Genomic DNA, 15,557 nt, shown 5'->3' on the forward strand with positions numbered 1-15,557 from the left:
GACATTGAATTTGCTTTTTTAGGTGTTCCTTTACATGTTTCAAAAGTTGTGTAATCCAAAATAAAGTTTATCTCTAAAAAAAAGCATTTAAAAAAACCTCGGCTGGACCAGACTCCCCCCTTAAACTACTGACTGCCCTTAACTTGCTTGATTCCCACTGACTCATTTATTTCGCTTAGTGATTTCAACGCAATACAAAGATTCCTACTGATTTAATTAGATTTCTGAATTTTATATGCTATTCGTACGATTTCGTATAACTTCACAGTGTTTATAATTGATTCTATACCCATTTAAAGCGTTAAAAACGTATGATTCGAGTGAACAGGCCTTGCCTGGAACTGCGTATCCCTTCGCCTATTTCAAGAATATAGTCACATTCAATCTTTTGTATAGAAAGTCTCTCTTAGCTTCGTAATGCTCAACAATTATTTTTTCTTGACCAGCAATTGTCAAGTGAGCCCTAAATATAGTTTGCTGAATATCAGTTGCAAACAACTTATTAAATAGTCAGTTCCGTCTTGTGGAAAACCACGAGCAGAAAAACCTTACTTTATACTTGTTCTTATCCTTTGGTGCTGGCTTAATTTCCCAGGTATCGTTGCTCAATAATATTCCTGCGCCCATTCCATTTCTCTAGTGATCATAACAAGCACAGATTAGAGCTTGTTTTCTTCTTCTAGGTTCTCTTTCCGCACTCGTATTTCCGCTGCTCTTGATACTGTTGATCCTGATCCTCGCTTTGCGAATTCGATTCTGCAACTTCATATTTAACAATTCAATTCTGGAATTCACTCTTCTTCATAGATTTTACCTTTAATTTCGAATTTATATTTAAAATCTCTTATTGACTGAGGAAATAAATCCTGGTAGACTTCTGCTCTTGTTTTTGTAGTTCCGAACTTTATTTGAATTTTATCAAGCAATAAAAATGCTTTCGATTCTCCTGAATAGCCCACAAGAATAACTTTTTTTATTTTAGCATCTGAAACGCGCACAAATGCTTCGCAGCCAAATAAATGAACGTGTTTTAAATTTTGAACTCTTGAGTACTACAATTCAAATTAATTTTTTTATTGGTTTTAAGGAAGTGGTTGGAGAGCGTCAAATGTGCCCGGCGTGCGCATGCTCTCACACCACTTCCCTCAAACCAATAAACAAAACTCAATTTGAATTCGAATTTGAATTTACACGAAAATCTTTTCTTAAAGAGTCTTAAAGCAAAACACAGTCGACTATGTATCTCGTGAATGCCTATTTATGTGGGCCAATGCAAACGGTCACAAAGGTGTAAAAATGTATTTTCTTACGATAATTATCGTAAGAAATTATAATCGATGATTGTAGCAGGTACATACATATATACCTTTGGAAAAATAAATGGGAAGTACCTGCAATTATCAAGTATATAAGCAGAGAGCGAACGAGACCAGTCTGAAGTTGCGCACCATGCCCAGGATCGGCTTCGTCGTTCCCAGGAACCGCTGCATGGACGAAGTTGTGAGGGAGTGTCGTATGTGCCCGGCGTACTTTCTCCGAAGCCGACTTCTTCGTAAATTTCTTTTTGAACGCTTTATTTCCCTTATTTCCTTATTTTTTATTGTTTTTTACAAATGTTTTGTTTGTTGTAATTTGATAATGGCAGGAATAAAAAGGTCAAAAGAAATAAAAAAGAGAAAGAAAGGGATTTTGTTGGATGCCTTCGGAGACCCACACACCGAGTTCTTGTTTGTTTTGGAATATAACAAACTAAACTTAGCATAAAAAGCCGGAACAAAGGCCAATGTACCACACCTACCTCACAACCCAAAAATCATAAATTTAGTCCCCGACTAGTATAAGGTAGTAGTTATTAGGAAGTATTTGGAAGAAATGTAAATAGTGGGTAAATAATATTTGAATACAAATAGAAAGGAATTAAAAATAAAGTAGAGTAAGAGGAGGCGTTATATAATTATAAGTTATATAAGTCATTAGGAGAAAAATTATAATGAAAATGATAGTACACCTAAGTGCTAATAGACTGGACGCTCCGCTAAGAACAGCATTTCTCCAAAGTGGATCAGCTTCGTGACTTATGACGAGATTTTGATTGTGATTGGCAATTGCTTCGTAAAGAGCTGATGCTTCCTCGTACTGTTCAGGGCTCATAAAGTGATCCTGGTGCAATTTTAAAGCCATTCTGACTCCCTTGGCAACCACACTGCGAAGTAAATCTATGTCATGAAGTACCCACTCGTCTCGTACAGACGTTATGCGAAAATCCCCTAAAATTTTCAATATAACAAGGGTGATAAATATAGAACATTCTTTTTTTGCGAAAAGTTATGAAAAAATGTGTCTTACCTTTAAATAATGCGTGAAGACCATACAAAAAGAATTCTACGCTAGATACTGTGTTATGAGACGCAGCTCCTAAAATACGTCTTCCTAGCAGACTTAATGCCAAACAAAGTGATACAAGACATGACTCACGCGATTTCTCGATTAGCTGCAATATAATAGTAATCGTAAAATAATAGCAACATTTAGTCCTTATTATTGTTAAATAATTTGTAAAAACTAGAATCAAACCTTATCATGCTTAATAGCGCAAAACTGAATCCAGTCGAGATAAATATTACAAAAGCTGTTTCTCGTGATTCCACTGGCTCGAGAATCGAAGTCTTCATCTATATTCATATTAAACACCGGGTCCAGGTCAACAAAATTCTTCTCGAAAGTTGGCTTGAGTGCATCATTAATTTCTGTGTTTTCCAACCATAGTTTTAACTTAGGTGACTTAATCGTATAAAATATTATACTTTTAACGTAATAGGTAACAAGAACTTTACGAAAATCGAATACTTGTAACATTGAAACAGCAGAATTGTCGGAAATAGAGTAGCCTTCGAGGACATACTTGGCACTTGCTACTTCCCAAGCAAGCCAACGTTGACCAAAAGCGGCATTAACGCTTAAAACATTTGAGAAATGACCCATTTCACAACAGCAACAATTGTCATTGTCTTCGATGCCTTCAGAAATTGCCTCGACCTATAATATTATAGAAATTATAAATAACAACATTTGGTATTTGAAACACGTAACCATATTATATGCCTTTCCCTTCATTCATGTAATAAAAAACCATGCTCAAGCTTGCATGATGTTTGCTTGGGCAAACAGTAGTAATAATTAGTAATAGTCATACGTAAGAAATGGTATCAAGTTTCACTAATCTGTAATTTAGGATATACAGGTATTACAATTTAAGGGAAAACACAATTGTACACAGCATACACGGTTTTTTTCTTCCATTTTTTAGGTAAGCGAGAGTTCCTCAGAGTTAAAACGAAGGGATACAGGTTCAGTACGTGATAAAAATTAAGTACCGTATGTGAAATCGATTATGCATTAAGTTTTACGTAAAATTTCTATAGGGCATTTATTGACTGCAATCAAATTTGCTTGGAAAGTTATACTTTAAGAGCTAATATAGTTATTTTTGTGTAAAGAGTGACATGTGAGATACTAAATTAAGAAAAGCTTTGAGATCTTTACATATCTCTGTGAAATTTTTGAAATCTTCCTAGTGTAAGTTCAAATTTATCGCGTATGTTTACACATAAATTTGTCTTGAGTCGTAGTGTACGATGCATGTGCTGATGAACAAATCTTACACCAGAAGTAGGGGGAAACATAGGTAACAATACGCACCGTCATTTTTTATTATTTTTCCAAAGTTGCATGCAAGTGTTTAGAGTTGCACAATTAATTATTTTACATCGTGAGATGATGCCTATGCGAAGCCGTAAACAGATACAAAATAACACAGTAAAATTAATTTAATGGAATTTCATTAAATATTTTTTCATATAAAATAATTTCATGCAAAAGAATTATATGCATGCTCTAGTTTTTATCAAAAGAGTTCACATTCACCTAAACAATCGGATAGGGGCGTGAAAAACAGAAAAACGAAAGAGATCCGGGGTTAACTCTTTCAGATGTGTGTAGGTAGAAGGACACGTGCCGATGTTTTCAACGCATAATGTGGAGGTGTAGTCTGTGGCTATTTAGAATCTTGACTTTTGCGATTTTTCCGCCAACCGGAGGGTTGTGCCTAGCTAGTTCTTACGTGGGGTTCCGAGCCTTATGATTGGTTACATTGCTATTTATGTAATTGAGTGAACATTTACGGGCATTGGGTTTTACATTTCGCAGAAATATTGATTGAAATTCCGGTACAAAATTTATGATATAATTCAGAGTTTAAATAGTAATATTTTATAACAATGGGTCATAATAATTAGTCAGGGTGTTTAATATGAAATTCTTATTATTTAATGACGCCTTCTGCCAATGTAAAACCGATTTCTAAATTTATCAATTCGATAGTGGGCACGGTAAGGTGTGAATTCATGTTTGGGAATTCATGTTTTGATGAAATGTGATATTAAGTATGATCAGCACAAGTACTGTTTCGGCACTTTAACGGGAAGAATTCGTTAAATGAACTAGGCTGGGGCATGTTGTACCCTACATTGCCAGCTGAGGATTAACAGAAAAAAATCTGTGATATTAAACAATTTTTTCAAAAATATTGTAATAGGAGGTCGCAATTTACATTTGTGATGACTATATTGCTATACATTGCGCGGAAACAAAGATCTGAATTACTTAGTATAAGTGAAAGAGACGCAGTACTGCCTAAACTCCGTCACGTTTAGAATTCTACTAGACTAATAGTCTAGAATATTTTTTATTTTTGATGTGTAAACATCTTAGACCTCGATATGGGGAGTCGCGCCTCAGTCAAGTGAAACCACTGGAAAGTGCAATGTAAGGTTCATTCATACCGAAAAGTTGCGTTGGAAGATGGAAGGTTCTGACAGACCAAATTTTTTTGACTTCGTAATATTACTCTTCTACATGTTGATATGTATCTGGGAATATTAAAGTAATTAACGTTTATCGAAGACGTTTACATATAAATCTGTCTTGGGTCGTAGTCGCAATTTTGTAATATTTATTCAAACTGTTTTTACGAATTTTTCCATTATGACGTCAGATTTTATATCAACGACTAAAGAAAACCCATTCTTAATTGCATTCTCATGTAACCATTTTGAATTCTTGATTTTTTACACTGGATTTGGCATCAGCGACCCAAAAGAAACGGTTTATACAAAGTGCAATACATACAATTTTTCAGATGATTGGATTTGCAATTTTTAATTCTTGATTTTTGACATAATATTCACCATCAGCGACACAAAATACCCCCTGTGCTCAGGTTAATGACAATCTAACGGAAATTTGTATTTTGGCTACTTTTTGGCCTCTCCTAGACCACTGTGACACTGGATAAAACTATGGAGCTCTCTTCCGATCGTGGACCATTGTTCCCTAAATGTCTCATGTAACCGTTCCCTTTCTATGCTAGACGTCTTCTAAGGGAGATTTTACCTACGTAATTACTTTCCTGAAAGCACCAATTTTCGTCAAGGGATCAAAACTTTCATTAATCTTAATAATACTATGCGACAGAATAAATCAAAAATTAATGCGTAGCCCATTCAATCCTGGTTCCCATTCCTGGCTCCCTATTCATTCCAAGTTACGGGTTTAGAAGAAAAAACATGGGTTTTATTCGATTAAAAAATAAATAAATTAATTAATAAATAAAAAGCATAACAGGGACGAGCGAAGGTACACCACGCACAACCCTCTCAGGACTAAACGTCGCAATGCTTGAACTGTATATTGTAGTAATGGCACTCATCGGCTAGCGAGAGAACTAGCAGCAAAACTGGACGCTATTCGAATCATCTGCATTGAGGAGCTATTTCTATTTCTGCGATAAAAATAACTGAAAAATTTCATGTCAACTCTTCTGAAGAATTTGATCTTTTCTTAGTAATTTTGATGAAAATTGTATTATAGATATTACAAATTGGACTTTTGTTTCTTCATCTTTGATAAATTTTCTGATTCCAATGAAATTAAAATTGTATTTAATTATTTAATATTTAGTATATTTCATTAATGGGACTTTTAGAAGACATTGTGCGGTTTCCGCAAGAAAAAATGTAAAGAAAATCAAAGAGGGATTGAAGAAAAGTCACTTTCTTTAAAAAAATAAAAAAACTTGTTAACATTCTTTTCTATAAATATTTCTTTAAAACTACGTATTATTATGGATTATGAAAAGAACCATCAGAGCATTGATAAATTCACCAAAGTTCTAAAAGTTCTGAAAGAAAGGTGAAAATATTTCAATTTTGAATATCTTTCAACTTTTATCGAATCTTCAACCATAAAATACAAGCCGAGAAATTAGTCTTTAAGGTTAGGGTAACTTTGACCAAGCATATTTTCATATATTCCATATTACTTCAAAGGACCTAGGGGGATAAACATGTGAAAAAATTTGATTTTTTTGGGGTGATATGGAAGGAAGGGGGAGGGGGGGGGGGTAAATAAAAAATGGGGTTTTCCCGAAAACAGCTGAACCGCTTTTGACTAACAAAAGATATGTTGTGTTAACCAAAAAAGACTACTTTTAGAAAAAACTTTGAATTTTTTTAAAATAAGTGTGACGAATGCTTTCAAATTTTGAAAATATTTTTTTGAGGTTATGTTTTAGAGGTATATCTCCAATTTTTTGCAAAACAAACCTTAAAGTGTCTGCTTCAACATACATTTTTGTTAAGTTTTTCGTGGTGGTGCAACATGGCGCAAAATGATGCAAATCACGAATGCCGCACAGCACACAGCACACTCTCGCTTCAGCAGGGCACATCGAAATCCACTGTTCGTTTGATACTTCATTATTTTAATTAGGCTCAGTTGGTATGAACCAGTGCATAAGATCTTCAAATATCTTTCCGTCATTTCTGGGAAATCCAAAATGTCATCGGATGTAACACTTTTGAAAGGTAACTTCCGACGAAGCCAACCATTTTCTTCTACCTCAGTCGCCAAATTATTCTGCACCTCTTTTTGATTATGCATTATCTGCCGAATTTCATCGACAATGTCATAGTCAGAATGAAACCTTTTTCCAAAAGTGTTGTTCAGAAAGGACGCGATTCTGAAATAAATCCCAATTTTCGGTATGAGCTTCTTGTCGATTTTATTATACAAAAGGCGATATTTTTGTTTAAGTACACCGTGTACGGATTCAACTGCCTAGCGAATATTAGTAACAAAACGGGACTTATTGGATTCTTCCGCGGACAGTTGTTTCCTCTTATTTTTTAGAGCAGGCATCAAGACTTTAAAATTTTCATCCTTTAATTTTTATTTTACATCATGGAAACCACGATCAAGGACGAAAACATCACCTTCTCTTAGGATTTTGCACAAACAATTTGGATCGTAAATGACACTTTCCAAAATTCCAGCATCATTTTCGTTAGCATAATATGATCCAAGTAAGTCAATAACATAACCGTCAGTTGCGCGCACAGTGAAACGTTTACAAAGAGAAACCTTCTTCTGTCCTGAGTAAGATTTCCTCTAATATTCGTTGTTGGTGCTTTTTTATGACGAGCATACGGGCCATCGCAAATCAAAAATAAATTTCATTCATATCAAATAATTTTTTTGCCATTTCGGTTGTAGTTCTGAACTAGGTCATCTCTAATGACAGAACTTATACTGAAACGAAGTGGTAAAACGTCATTTTCAAAAGATTTTATAATACTGTTAGAATAATTTGAAACAACATGTTCATCCTTTAATTGTAAGATCGAAAGCTATCATCTTATTAAAGTTTACTGTCCTCAACTTAAAGGGGAGAAAACGAGTGCCTGGATTACCGAACGGGATTCACTGTTTCGCAATGAAATAGTCATATCTTTAATAATAGTAAGCTTTACCCAATCTAATCCCATGAAAACTCTTAACTGTTTGTTTAAAATGCTATATTCGCTGACTTTATCCAACAATAACGAATCACATTTTATAGACAGAGTTTCTATCATTTTAGAAAACTCTATAACTGAGAGACTTGTTGTATTAGAGTGACTTTTACAACACCGATTTCCATCTGGTATATACATTTTTTCTTAATATATGCTGGAATTCGAGTTTCTTCAGGAATCTTAGCCAGATTACGAGACAATGAACAAATGCAACAATATTTGTGCGCAGCCACAATTCTGTGGATACGAATTTCATCACATTCTTCATTAGCAATTTCTTCCTTTGGACCGGATTTAATTTCGAAGGATGGAACATCGGTTTCAGATTCAGGGCGAGGGTGTCTTTCTGTTTCAGGCTCAGCCTCTTTACCAGGATTCTTTTTATAAACGAAAAGTTGAGATATATTACATAAAATGTCATCAACGACTATTATTCGCTTTAAAGATTAAGAGAAATCATTAGCTTCATTTTTTTACATGTTTCTTTTTACCCGTTACTTTTCTGAAAAATGCGTCGCAACCAGCAAATCTCAACTTTATTGCTACCGTCTTAGACATTGTCAAATAAAAAAAAATAATAACAGATTTTTAAGAGACGCGCAGTGCGAATAATTAACGGATTAAATATAACTAATCGAAGAAAGAAATGATTTTCAGCTTTTAGGATGAAACGCTCGGTTCTAAGTCGCAAACTTTATAGTTAAAAACAAATGAATAGCGGATTCGAGAAACCTGACTTGCGCAGTACTAGTCAGAGAAACAAATGACTGCCAAAAAACAAAAGTTGTTATAAGAAAGATTATAAACACTTTAGGGCATACGTTTAGTGCTATTTCAGTAGTTATTGTATCTATCGTAAATACAAATCAATCAGTTTATAAAAACGAAGATTAAACGGTTGGATTCAATATTGGTGTACTTGAATTTTCAGAAGTTTGGTTTTTGTTTTTCATAATTTTATGTACAAAACAAATAAAAATAATTGATTCCTTAAAATACAAGTGCACGATTATTCCAGCCGACCGCTTAATTGAAATAATAGAGTGTCAACCGAACAGTGGAGTTCGATGTGCCCGGCTGGAGCAAGAGTATAGCGTGCGGCCCCTACAGGAAATCTAGACGATTTCTAGATACTTTCGAGACGCAGCTTGTCTAGCGAACGTCTAGGGCAATTTTATGACGGCCGTCTAATCTAGGGTTCGTCTGGAGTTCATCTAGCGACGTCTAGCATGTTTTTCCTGCAGCCAGGTATCACACTGCATTGTCTAGGGTTCATCAAGTGTTCATCTAGCAGCGTCTAGTAAGTTTTAACTGCAGCCAGGTATCGCACTAACGATCAACAGATTTATTACTCTCTATTGTATACTAACGCGTGACCTGATGCTCGTTTTATTTTCAGTGTTAAAAGAGCTCCCCTTAACATTTTTATTCTTATTTTTTTGTCGAGTTTCATTGATCTGATCTTGAACTGTCTAGAAAGAATTAACAGATTATTTTCATCGATATCTTTATGCTAAATTTTAGATATCATCAAAGCACTGTATACAAATTATAAGGTTCTGTTGTTTTTTATTTAGTATTGACAATGATGACGACTTATTTTGTGTTGACAATGATATTCCCGTACGAAAGGACCCCCAAGTGCCCTACGCCATAACCAGGTACAATTTACGTTTCATTTGTTTTATGCCGTTCTGATTTTGGCGAAATCCCAACATCTGGGAACTGAAAATACGAAGGAAAGAGTCATAAAAAGGGAAGACGGGCGCTTATTATTAATTAAATTATTAAGAAGAGATTTAATGCGGATATTGTAAGTATGCGTATTTATAAAAACTTAATAAAATTAAGTTTTCAGTCAAATAATTCATTAATCATAGAGAATTCAATAACATTTCTTAAAAGTTTATTAACAATGTATTTCATGTTTTAAAATAACGATTAACAAATTGACAATTAAACATTTAAAAAATATAATAATTGTGAATGCAAGGAGGAAATAGACCAATCGTTTCATCCAACCACCGTGAGAATTACTTTCAACCAGCATGTTCTTTCACTCCACTTTTCTTTGCAGAATTCTTTTTTCTTCTGACTCAGAAGGTATTTAGATTCCAGAGAAAAATAAAGTAGTCAGCACTTTTTAAAATAGGCAATATTCAAACTAGGTATCCATTTTTTTTCTTTTAGATCAATCAAAAACTGTGCGTTTTACAGCGGTTTTTAAAAAGCAGAAAATGTTTTTTGTCACTGAAGTTATTTAAACATCTTTGAACTAGAAAGTTCTTTATTTTTTATCAGCTTTAGACAGTTTCTAAGCGGATTAATACTCTAAATAAAAAAAGTATTGGCGCCATTGTGATATAAGTGAAGTTCAATGTTTTTTTTACATATTTTAAATTGCTATTTTGGAATTTCTATTCCACATTTAAAACTAAGTAAAAAAAAGTATGATAAAAGAGTTGCGATAAACTAAAAACTGTGCGTTTTATGGACGTTTTCCTACACGGAAAGAAATTTTGGTAAACCGCTCTCTCGAGAAGTCGCGCTATTGCGCTGAATGTGGGGGCGTTGCATGAACCCTCAGAGGGATATTTGTTTTATCGTTTTGAGCGAGCTGTTGCCCCTGAATGGCAAGGCCGCTATCCCAACGCGTGAGTGCAACGTCTTTCCATCTGGCGGAGAAAGCAGCAATACCACTCTTGAGGCAATGCTGCAACGCTTTTTCTTGTACGTGCTTTCGCATTCGTGATTTTCGTTTATGATTTTATTGATTTTAACTAAAAATGGACAAATTTTTCAAAAGTTCGGGTTTGAAGATATCCACGACAGCTTAATAGGTTATTATCTTTCTTTTTTCTATACACGCTTGCTAGACTGATTGGCATAACCTAATCGTTTTTTTGAAGCAAAAGTTTTCTTCAAAAAATTATTAGGTTATGTCAATAACAATAAGGTTAACATTATAAACAATAAGGTTATGTACAAATAAGACTTACGTCTTATTTTCTAAGTGCTATTTGTAAATGCCGTATATTTATATAAGATAACATTGATGCGATCCTGGCTTGAATAACTGTAGTTATATAGTTGCTTGAGGCAATCAAATAAAAATTTAAAAAAAGTTTTAAAAGCATCTATTGTACAATTTCATGCGGAGCGTCCACGTTTTCCTTTTTAGTGCAACAGCGTTCCTTTATCTCGAAACAAGAAGTCTCCGCCAATTCGGGTGAGTTGTTCTCCCAAAATGGACGCGCCCTTCAGCCAAACGAGGCATGCCGCTGCACTAGGCTTGTAGTGGCTTTGCTTGCTCAGTCAGAGTAAAGCGGCTTTCCGAAACTTCTTTCCGTATATAGCAGAAATTTATTTTTTTGTCATTGATCTTATTAAAGAAATTCGTTTTTGCGTTAAGGTTATAAAAGAATTTTTTCGCTTAACATTTCTTTAGTGTTTAATACTTTCCAATATTTTATCAATATTTTAAATATTTGAAGAAAAAAGCATCGAGCTTTTTTTGAAATAACTAAGACTCAATTCTCAAATCTTTCTAAATAAAAAATGATCTATTAAAGTCTCTCAAAAATGTTCAATTTGCCTTAGAACTACTCAATTACCATCAGAGATATGTTTGAAGAAACATTGAGTTAAGCAGCTTTCACTTTAAAAATGGTTGGGGCTCATCATACGACTTAATACGACGCTGTCTTGCAATTCTAGGACTAGATTATGACACCGAGAACCAAGTGCTTCGATAGCAAGTCGGTAGAGCGCGCGGTTACGACACACTAGTTTAGGTAGTTTAGGTAGGGTTCGAATCCTCGGGGAGTGCGATTTTTCGAAGCGTTTAAGGGTGCGATTATATATGTGAGTAACCGTGTGTGCAAATTATATAATTTAATAATTTAAAAAATGAAGGTTATATGACAATAATTTTTTAAAAAAAATTTTTTTCGTTAAGAAATCGTATTTTGAATTTTCATAAACTGTCGCTTAGAGTTTAGATTGCTTGTCTAAGAGACTCTTCTTAAGTACAAATTACGTGAAGTGGAGGCACTGCTCTATTGTTCCGATACTACATATTCTTAGATTAAGAAAATATGTTTTTTGTGTGTGTCAGAAACAATTTCTTGGAAGTAAATTATGTTCTGGATTTGAATGAATTTCTATATGAAGTAATACAATAAAGTTTCAGAGTACTGCAAAAATTTCAACAAATAAAATATATTAAAGTTAGAAAGAATATTTATTGCTACATTATTTTGTATTCGTTCCTAGATTCATGCTATGCGATGCCTAGATGCGCACTAGACGCTTTCTAAATGCCCACTAGACGTTTCCTAGATTCACACCTTACGATCCCTAGATGCGCTCGAGACATTTTATAGATGCCCACTTGACTTTTACTAGGCGCGTACTCAACACAGGTCTAGATATTAATAGGGGTGGTTTAAGAAGAATTTACTGCTTTACTGCTTACCCCGTAAAAAAGGGACTGAGGAAAGTGACTCTTGTGAGTCTAGCAGTCGTCTAGTTATAATCTAGCAAGGGGTAAATTCTAGATGATGTATTCCTAGACGATATAATCTAGAAATCGTCTAGATTTACAGCAGGGGCATACATGATTTTCATCATTTTTCGCCATGACGCATCTCCATGAATAACCTGAAAAAAAGGATGTTCAAGCAGACACTTCAAGGTTGGGTTTGGAAAAAAATTCGAGGGGTACCTCTAAAACATAACATCAAAAATATATTTTCAAGATTTGAAAGCATTTTTTTACCTCTATATTTTATCCAAAACATCTAAACTTTTTTCTGAAAGTAGTCTTTTTGGGTAACACAACATATATTTGGTTTGTAAAAATCGGTTCAACTGTTTTCGAGAAAACCCCATTTCTTTATTTACCCCTCCCCCTCCATACCACGCCAAAAAATAAAATTTCAAGGCTAAAAATTGCAGGATTTTATATTCTCATAGATGTCAATATATGGTGCCAAGACAGACTTGATAGGTGCGGGGGGGTTTTTTACATGCTTATCCCCCTAGGCCCTTTGTTGAATACACTCTCCACCTTATTCTTTTACAAATTCTCTATTTGAATTTTCGCCTGATCGACAGATTTCATTAGCACTTGCGAATAATTTTATAATTAATTAATTAATTTTATGAAGAAATGAACTAAACAAATTCCTAGTGTGGAAATTCAAAGGCAGAAAGAAATCGTTTGGTAATTGTTGTTCCTTTTAATTTTCTGAATGTAGTATTCTTAGGAATTGTTAAAGATAGAAATTTGCACAACAAGAATAAGCATACACTAACTGTGTATCATATTATTTTGTCAATTTATTAATATTCTATGGATTAGTGGCGATAAAATTTTAATTCCAATGTCTTTAATCTGAGATAAGGAGCTCGAGAGTTTCAGGATGTAGAATACTATCAGAATGCTTCCAGTGTTTTCTTAGATATGTCAAGTAATCGTCACAGGAGGTCAATAATTTGTGAATTAGATCCATGTTCACTGCTAGTCGGCTGCATTTTCGGGTAGAAAGCTTTCACGAAATCATTTAAGATCCTGATTCCGTGCCTCTTGGGCTTCTTCTGATAACAAAACAATAGGAATTAGAAATCATTCGATGATCTTTGCACCATGCAAAAGAATCTTATGTATAGATGATGGTATATAAAACCACCTGTAGAGCTCGACACAGAGTTCTGAAGTTTAGTTAGCGTACGATTCATATGTTACGCCTGTAACAACTGTGCAGCTTTCATGAAAGCCTTTTGTTCTACTGTTTTCCCTTGCCAATTGCAAAAATCTAAGCGACAAGATATATTGAAAATAAGACTCACGAATAAACATTATTGACATCATTTGAGGAAAATTTGGAGATAAAAGTTTTTTTCGACCTTTAAATGCCTAAGTTGTAGATTTGTTTGGTATAATTTGTTTATAAAATAATAAAAAATATCGGACGATAATTTCCCATCATTAAAAATCATTGGCGACATAATTTGAGGAAAATTAGGAGAAAACCCGCTTTCTTTCTTACTTTAATTGTCCACACTGGGCATTTGTTTACATAATTTATTATTATTAATTAATTTCATATGTATATATATATTTACACATATAAAATTAATTATTAATAATTGATAATATATATTCTATTCCTATAGGCTTATTATATGTTTTTAGTATCGCTGATTACGAAAAATTGATCAAATTAGAAGAATTTCAAAATGGCGAATCAAATTTGGCGGCTGAAATGATTTTTTTTCACATATTAAATCATTTTAAGTGATTATAGCACGTGTTGGGTATCAAAATAAGGGTTTTCGGGGACACTGATTACGAATTTCTCATTCATTTAAAACAATGTCAAGATGGCGAATCCAAGATGGCAAATGAAATGAGAATTTTCACATTAAATAGTTTTACGTTAATATAGCACGTGGTGGGTATCAAAATAAGGGTTGTCGGGGACACTGATGACGAATTTCTCATTGATTTTACAAAATTTCAAGATGGCGAATCCAAGATGGTGGACGAAATGAGAATTTTCATAAAAAATAGTTTTACGTGAATATAGCACCTGGTGGGTATCAAAAAATGGTTTTTGTGGTCACTGATTACGACTTTCTCATTAGCTTTACAAAATTTCAAGATAGCGAATCCAAGATGGCTGTTGAAATAAGAATTTTCACAAACTAGACCGTTTTGCGACAGCACGTATTGGGTATCAAAATAAGGGTTTTTGGGTATTCTGATTACGAATTTCCCATTAGTTTTACAACATTTTAAAATGGCGAATCCCATATGTCGGTTGAAATGAGAATTTTCACACCTTAAATCGTTTTACATGAATGTAGCACGTCGTAAGTATCAAAATTAGGGTTTCAGGGATCACTGATTACGAATTTCTCATTAGTTTTATAAAATTTCAAGGTAGCAAATCCAAGATGGCTGTTGAAATGAAAATTTTCACACCTTAAAAGCGTTTTACGTGATCATAACACGTGTTGGGTATCAAAATAAGGGTTTTTGGGTACTCTGATTACGAATTTCTCATTAGTCTTACAAAATTTCAAGATGGCGAATTCAATATGGTGACTGAAATGAGAATTTTCACACATTAAATCATTTTACGTAATTACAGCAGGTGTTGGGTATCAAAACAAGGGTTTCTGGATACTCCCTACCGATAGAAATCTCAGAGTATATGCTAAAGATTCTTAAGGCTTTGAGAAGCACTGAGAAATTCTCCGCAGACACTCAGGTATATATATATATATATAGTTAAAAATTTTTCATAAGGACAACCGCAGGATTTCGCCGGGAGCAGGGTGCTAATCTGAAAAATTGCACCCGCTTCCAGCGAAATCGCGGTAAAATTTCAGCCATAACCACGTCTCACAACCGTGAGATAGGTGGTTACAGTCTGTAAAAGAATCAATACGACCATCCAGCAAAAGCCTCGTGCACCCTAAGAACACGGAGTGACCCAAGGATAATCGCCTTCTGCATTTTTCCCGCAAGTATTCTAGCATATTGTTGACACGCAGGGATGCTTTTTAGGCTGTTAGCAAGTGAAAACTTGGCACCTCCAAGAGCGCCGATGATAAGGACGATCAGTTTAACAG

The 15,557-nt window shown here is 34.2% G+C and overlaps 1 protein-coding gene across 6 annotated transcripts in view; it reads right to left on the reverse strand.

Annotated features, from left to right (window-relative positions):
- Positions 1-15,557, reverse strand: part of LOC117168300 (pecanex-like protein 1) — a 249,681-nt gene that overhangs the window by 72,849 nt on the left and 161,275 nt on the right. For all 6 annotated transcript variants that reach the window (XM_033353848.1, XM_033353844.1, XM_033353845.1 and 3 more), the window contains 3 exons: positions 2,575-3,036; positions 2,347-2,491; positions 2,009-2,267 (listed from right to left, as the gene is read on the reverse strand). In XM_033353848.1, the coding sequence (XP_033209739.1) occupies positions 2,009-2,267; positions 2,347-2,491; positions 2,575-3,036 (866 nt within the window). The remainder of the gene's footprint in view (positions 1-2,008; positions 2,268-2,346; positions 2,492-2,574; positions 3,037-15,557) is intronic.

The sequence above is a fragment of the Belonocnema kinseyi genome, chromosome 2 (assembly GCF_010883055.1).
Source record: "Belonocnema kinseyi isolate 2016_QV_RU_SX_M_011 chromosome 2, B_treatae_v1, whole genome shotgun sequence".
In the NCBI taxonomy this organism is placed as follows: Eukaryota; Metazoa; Arthropoda; class Insecta; order Hymenoptera; family Cynipidae; genus Belonocnema; species Belonocnema kinseyi.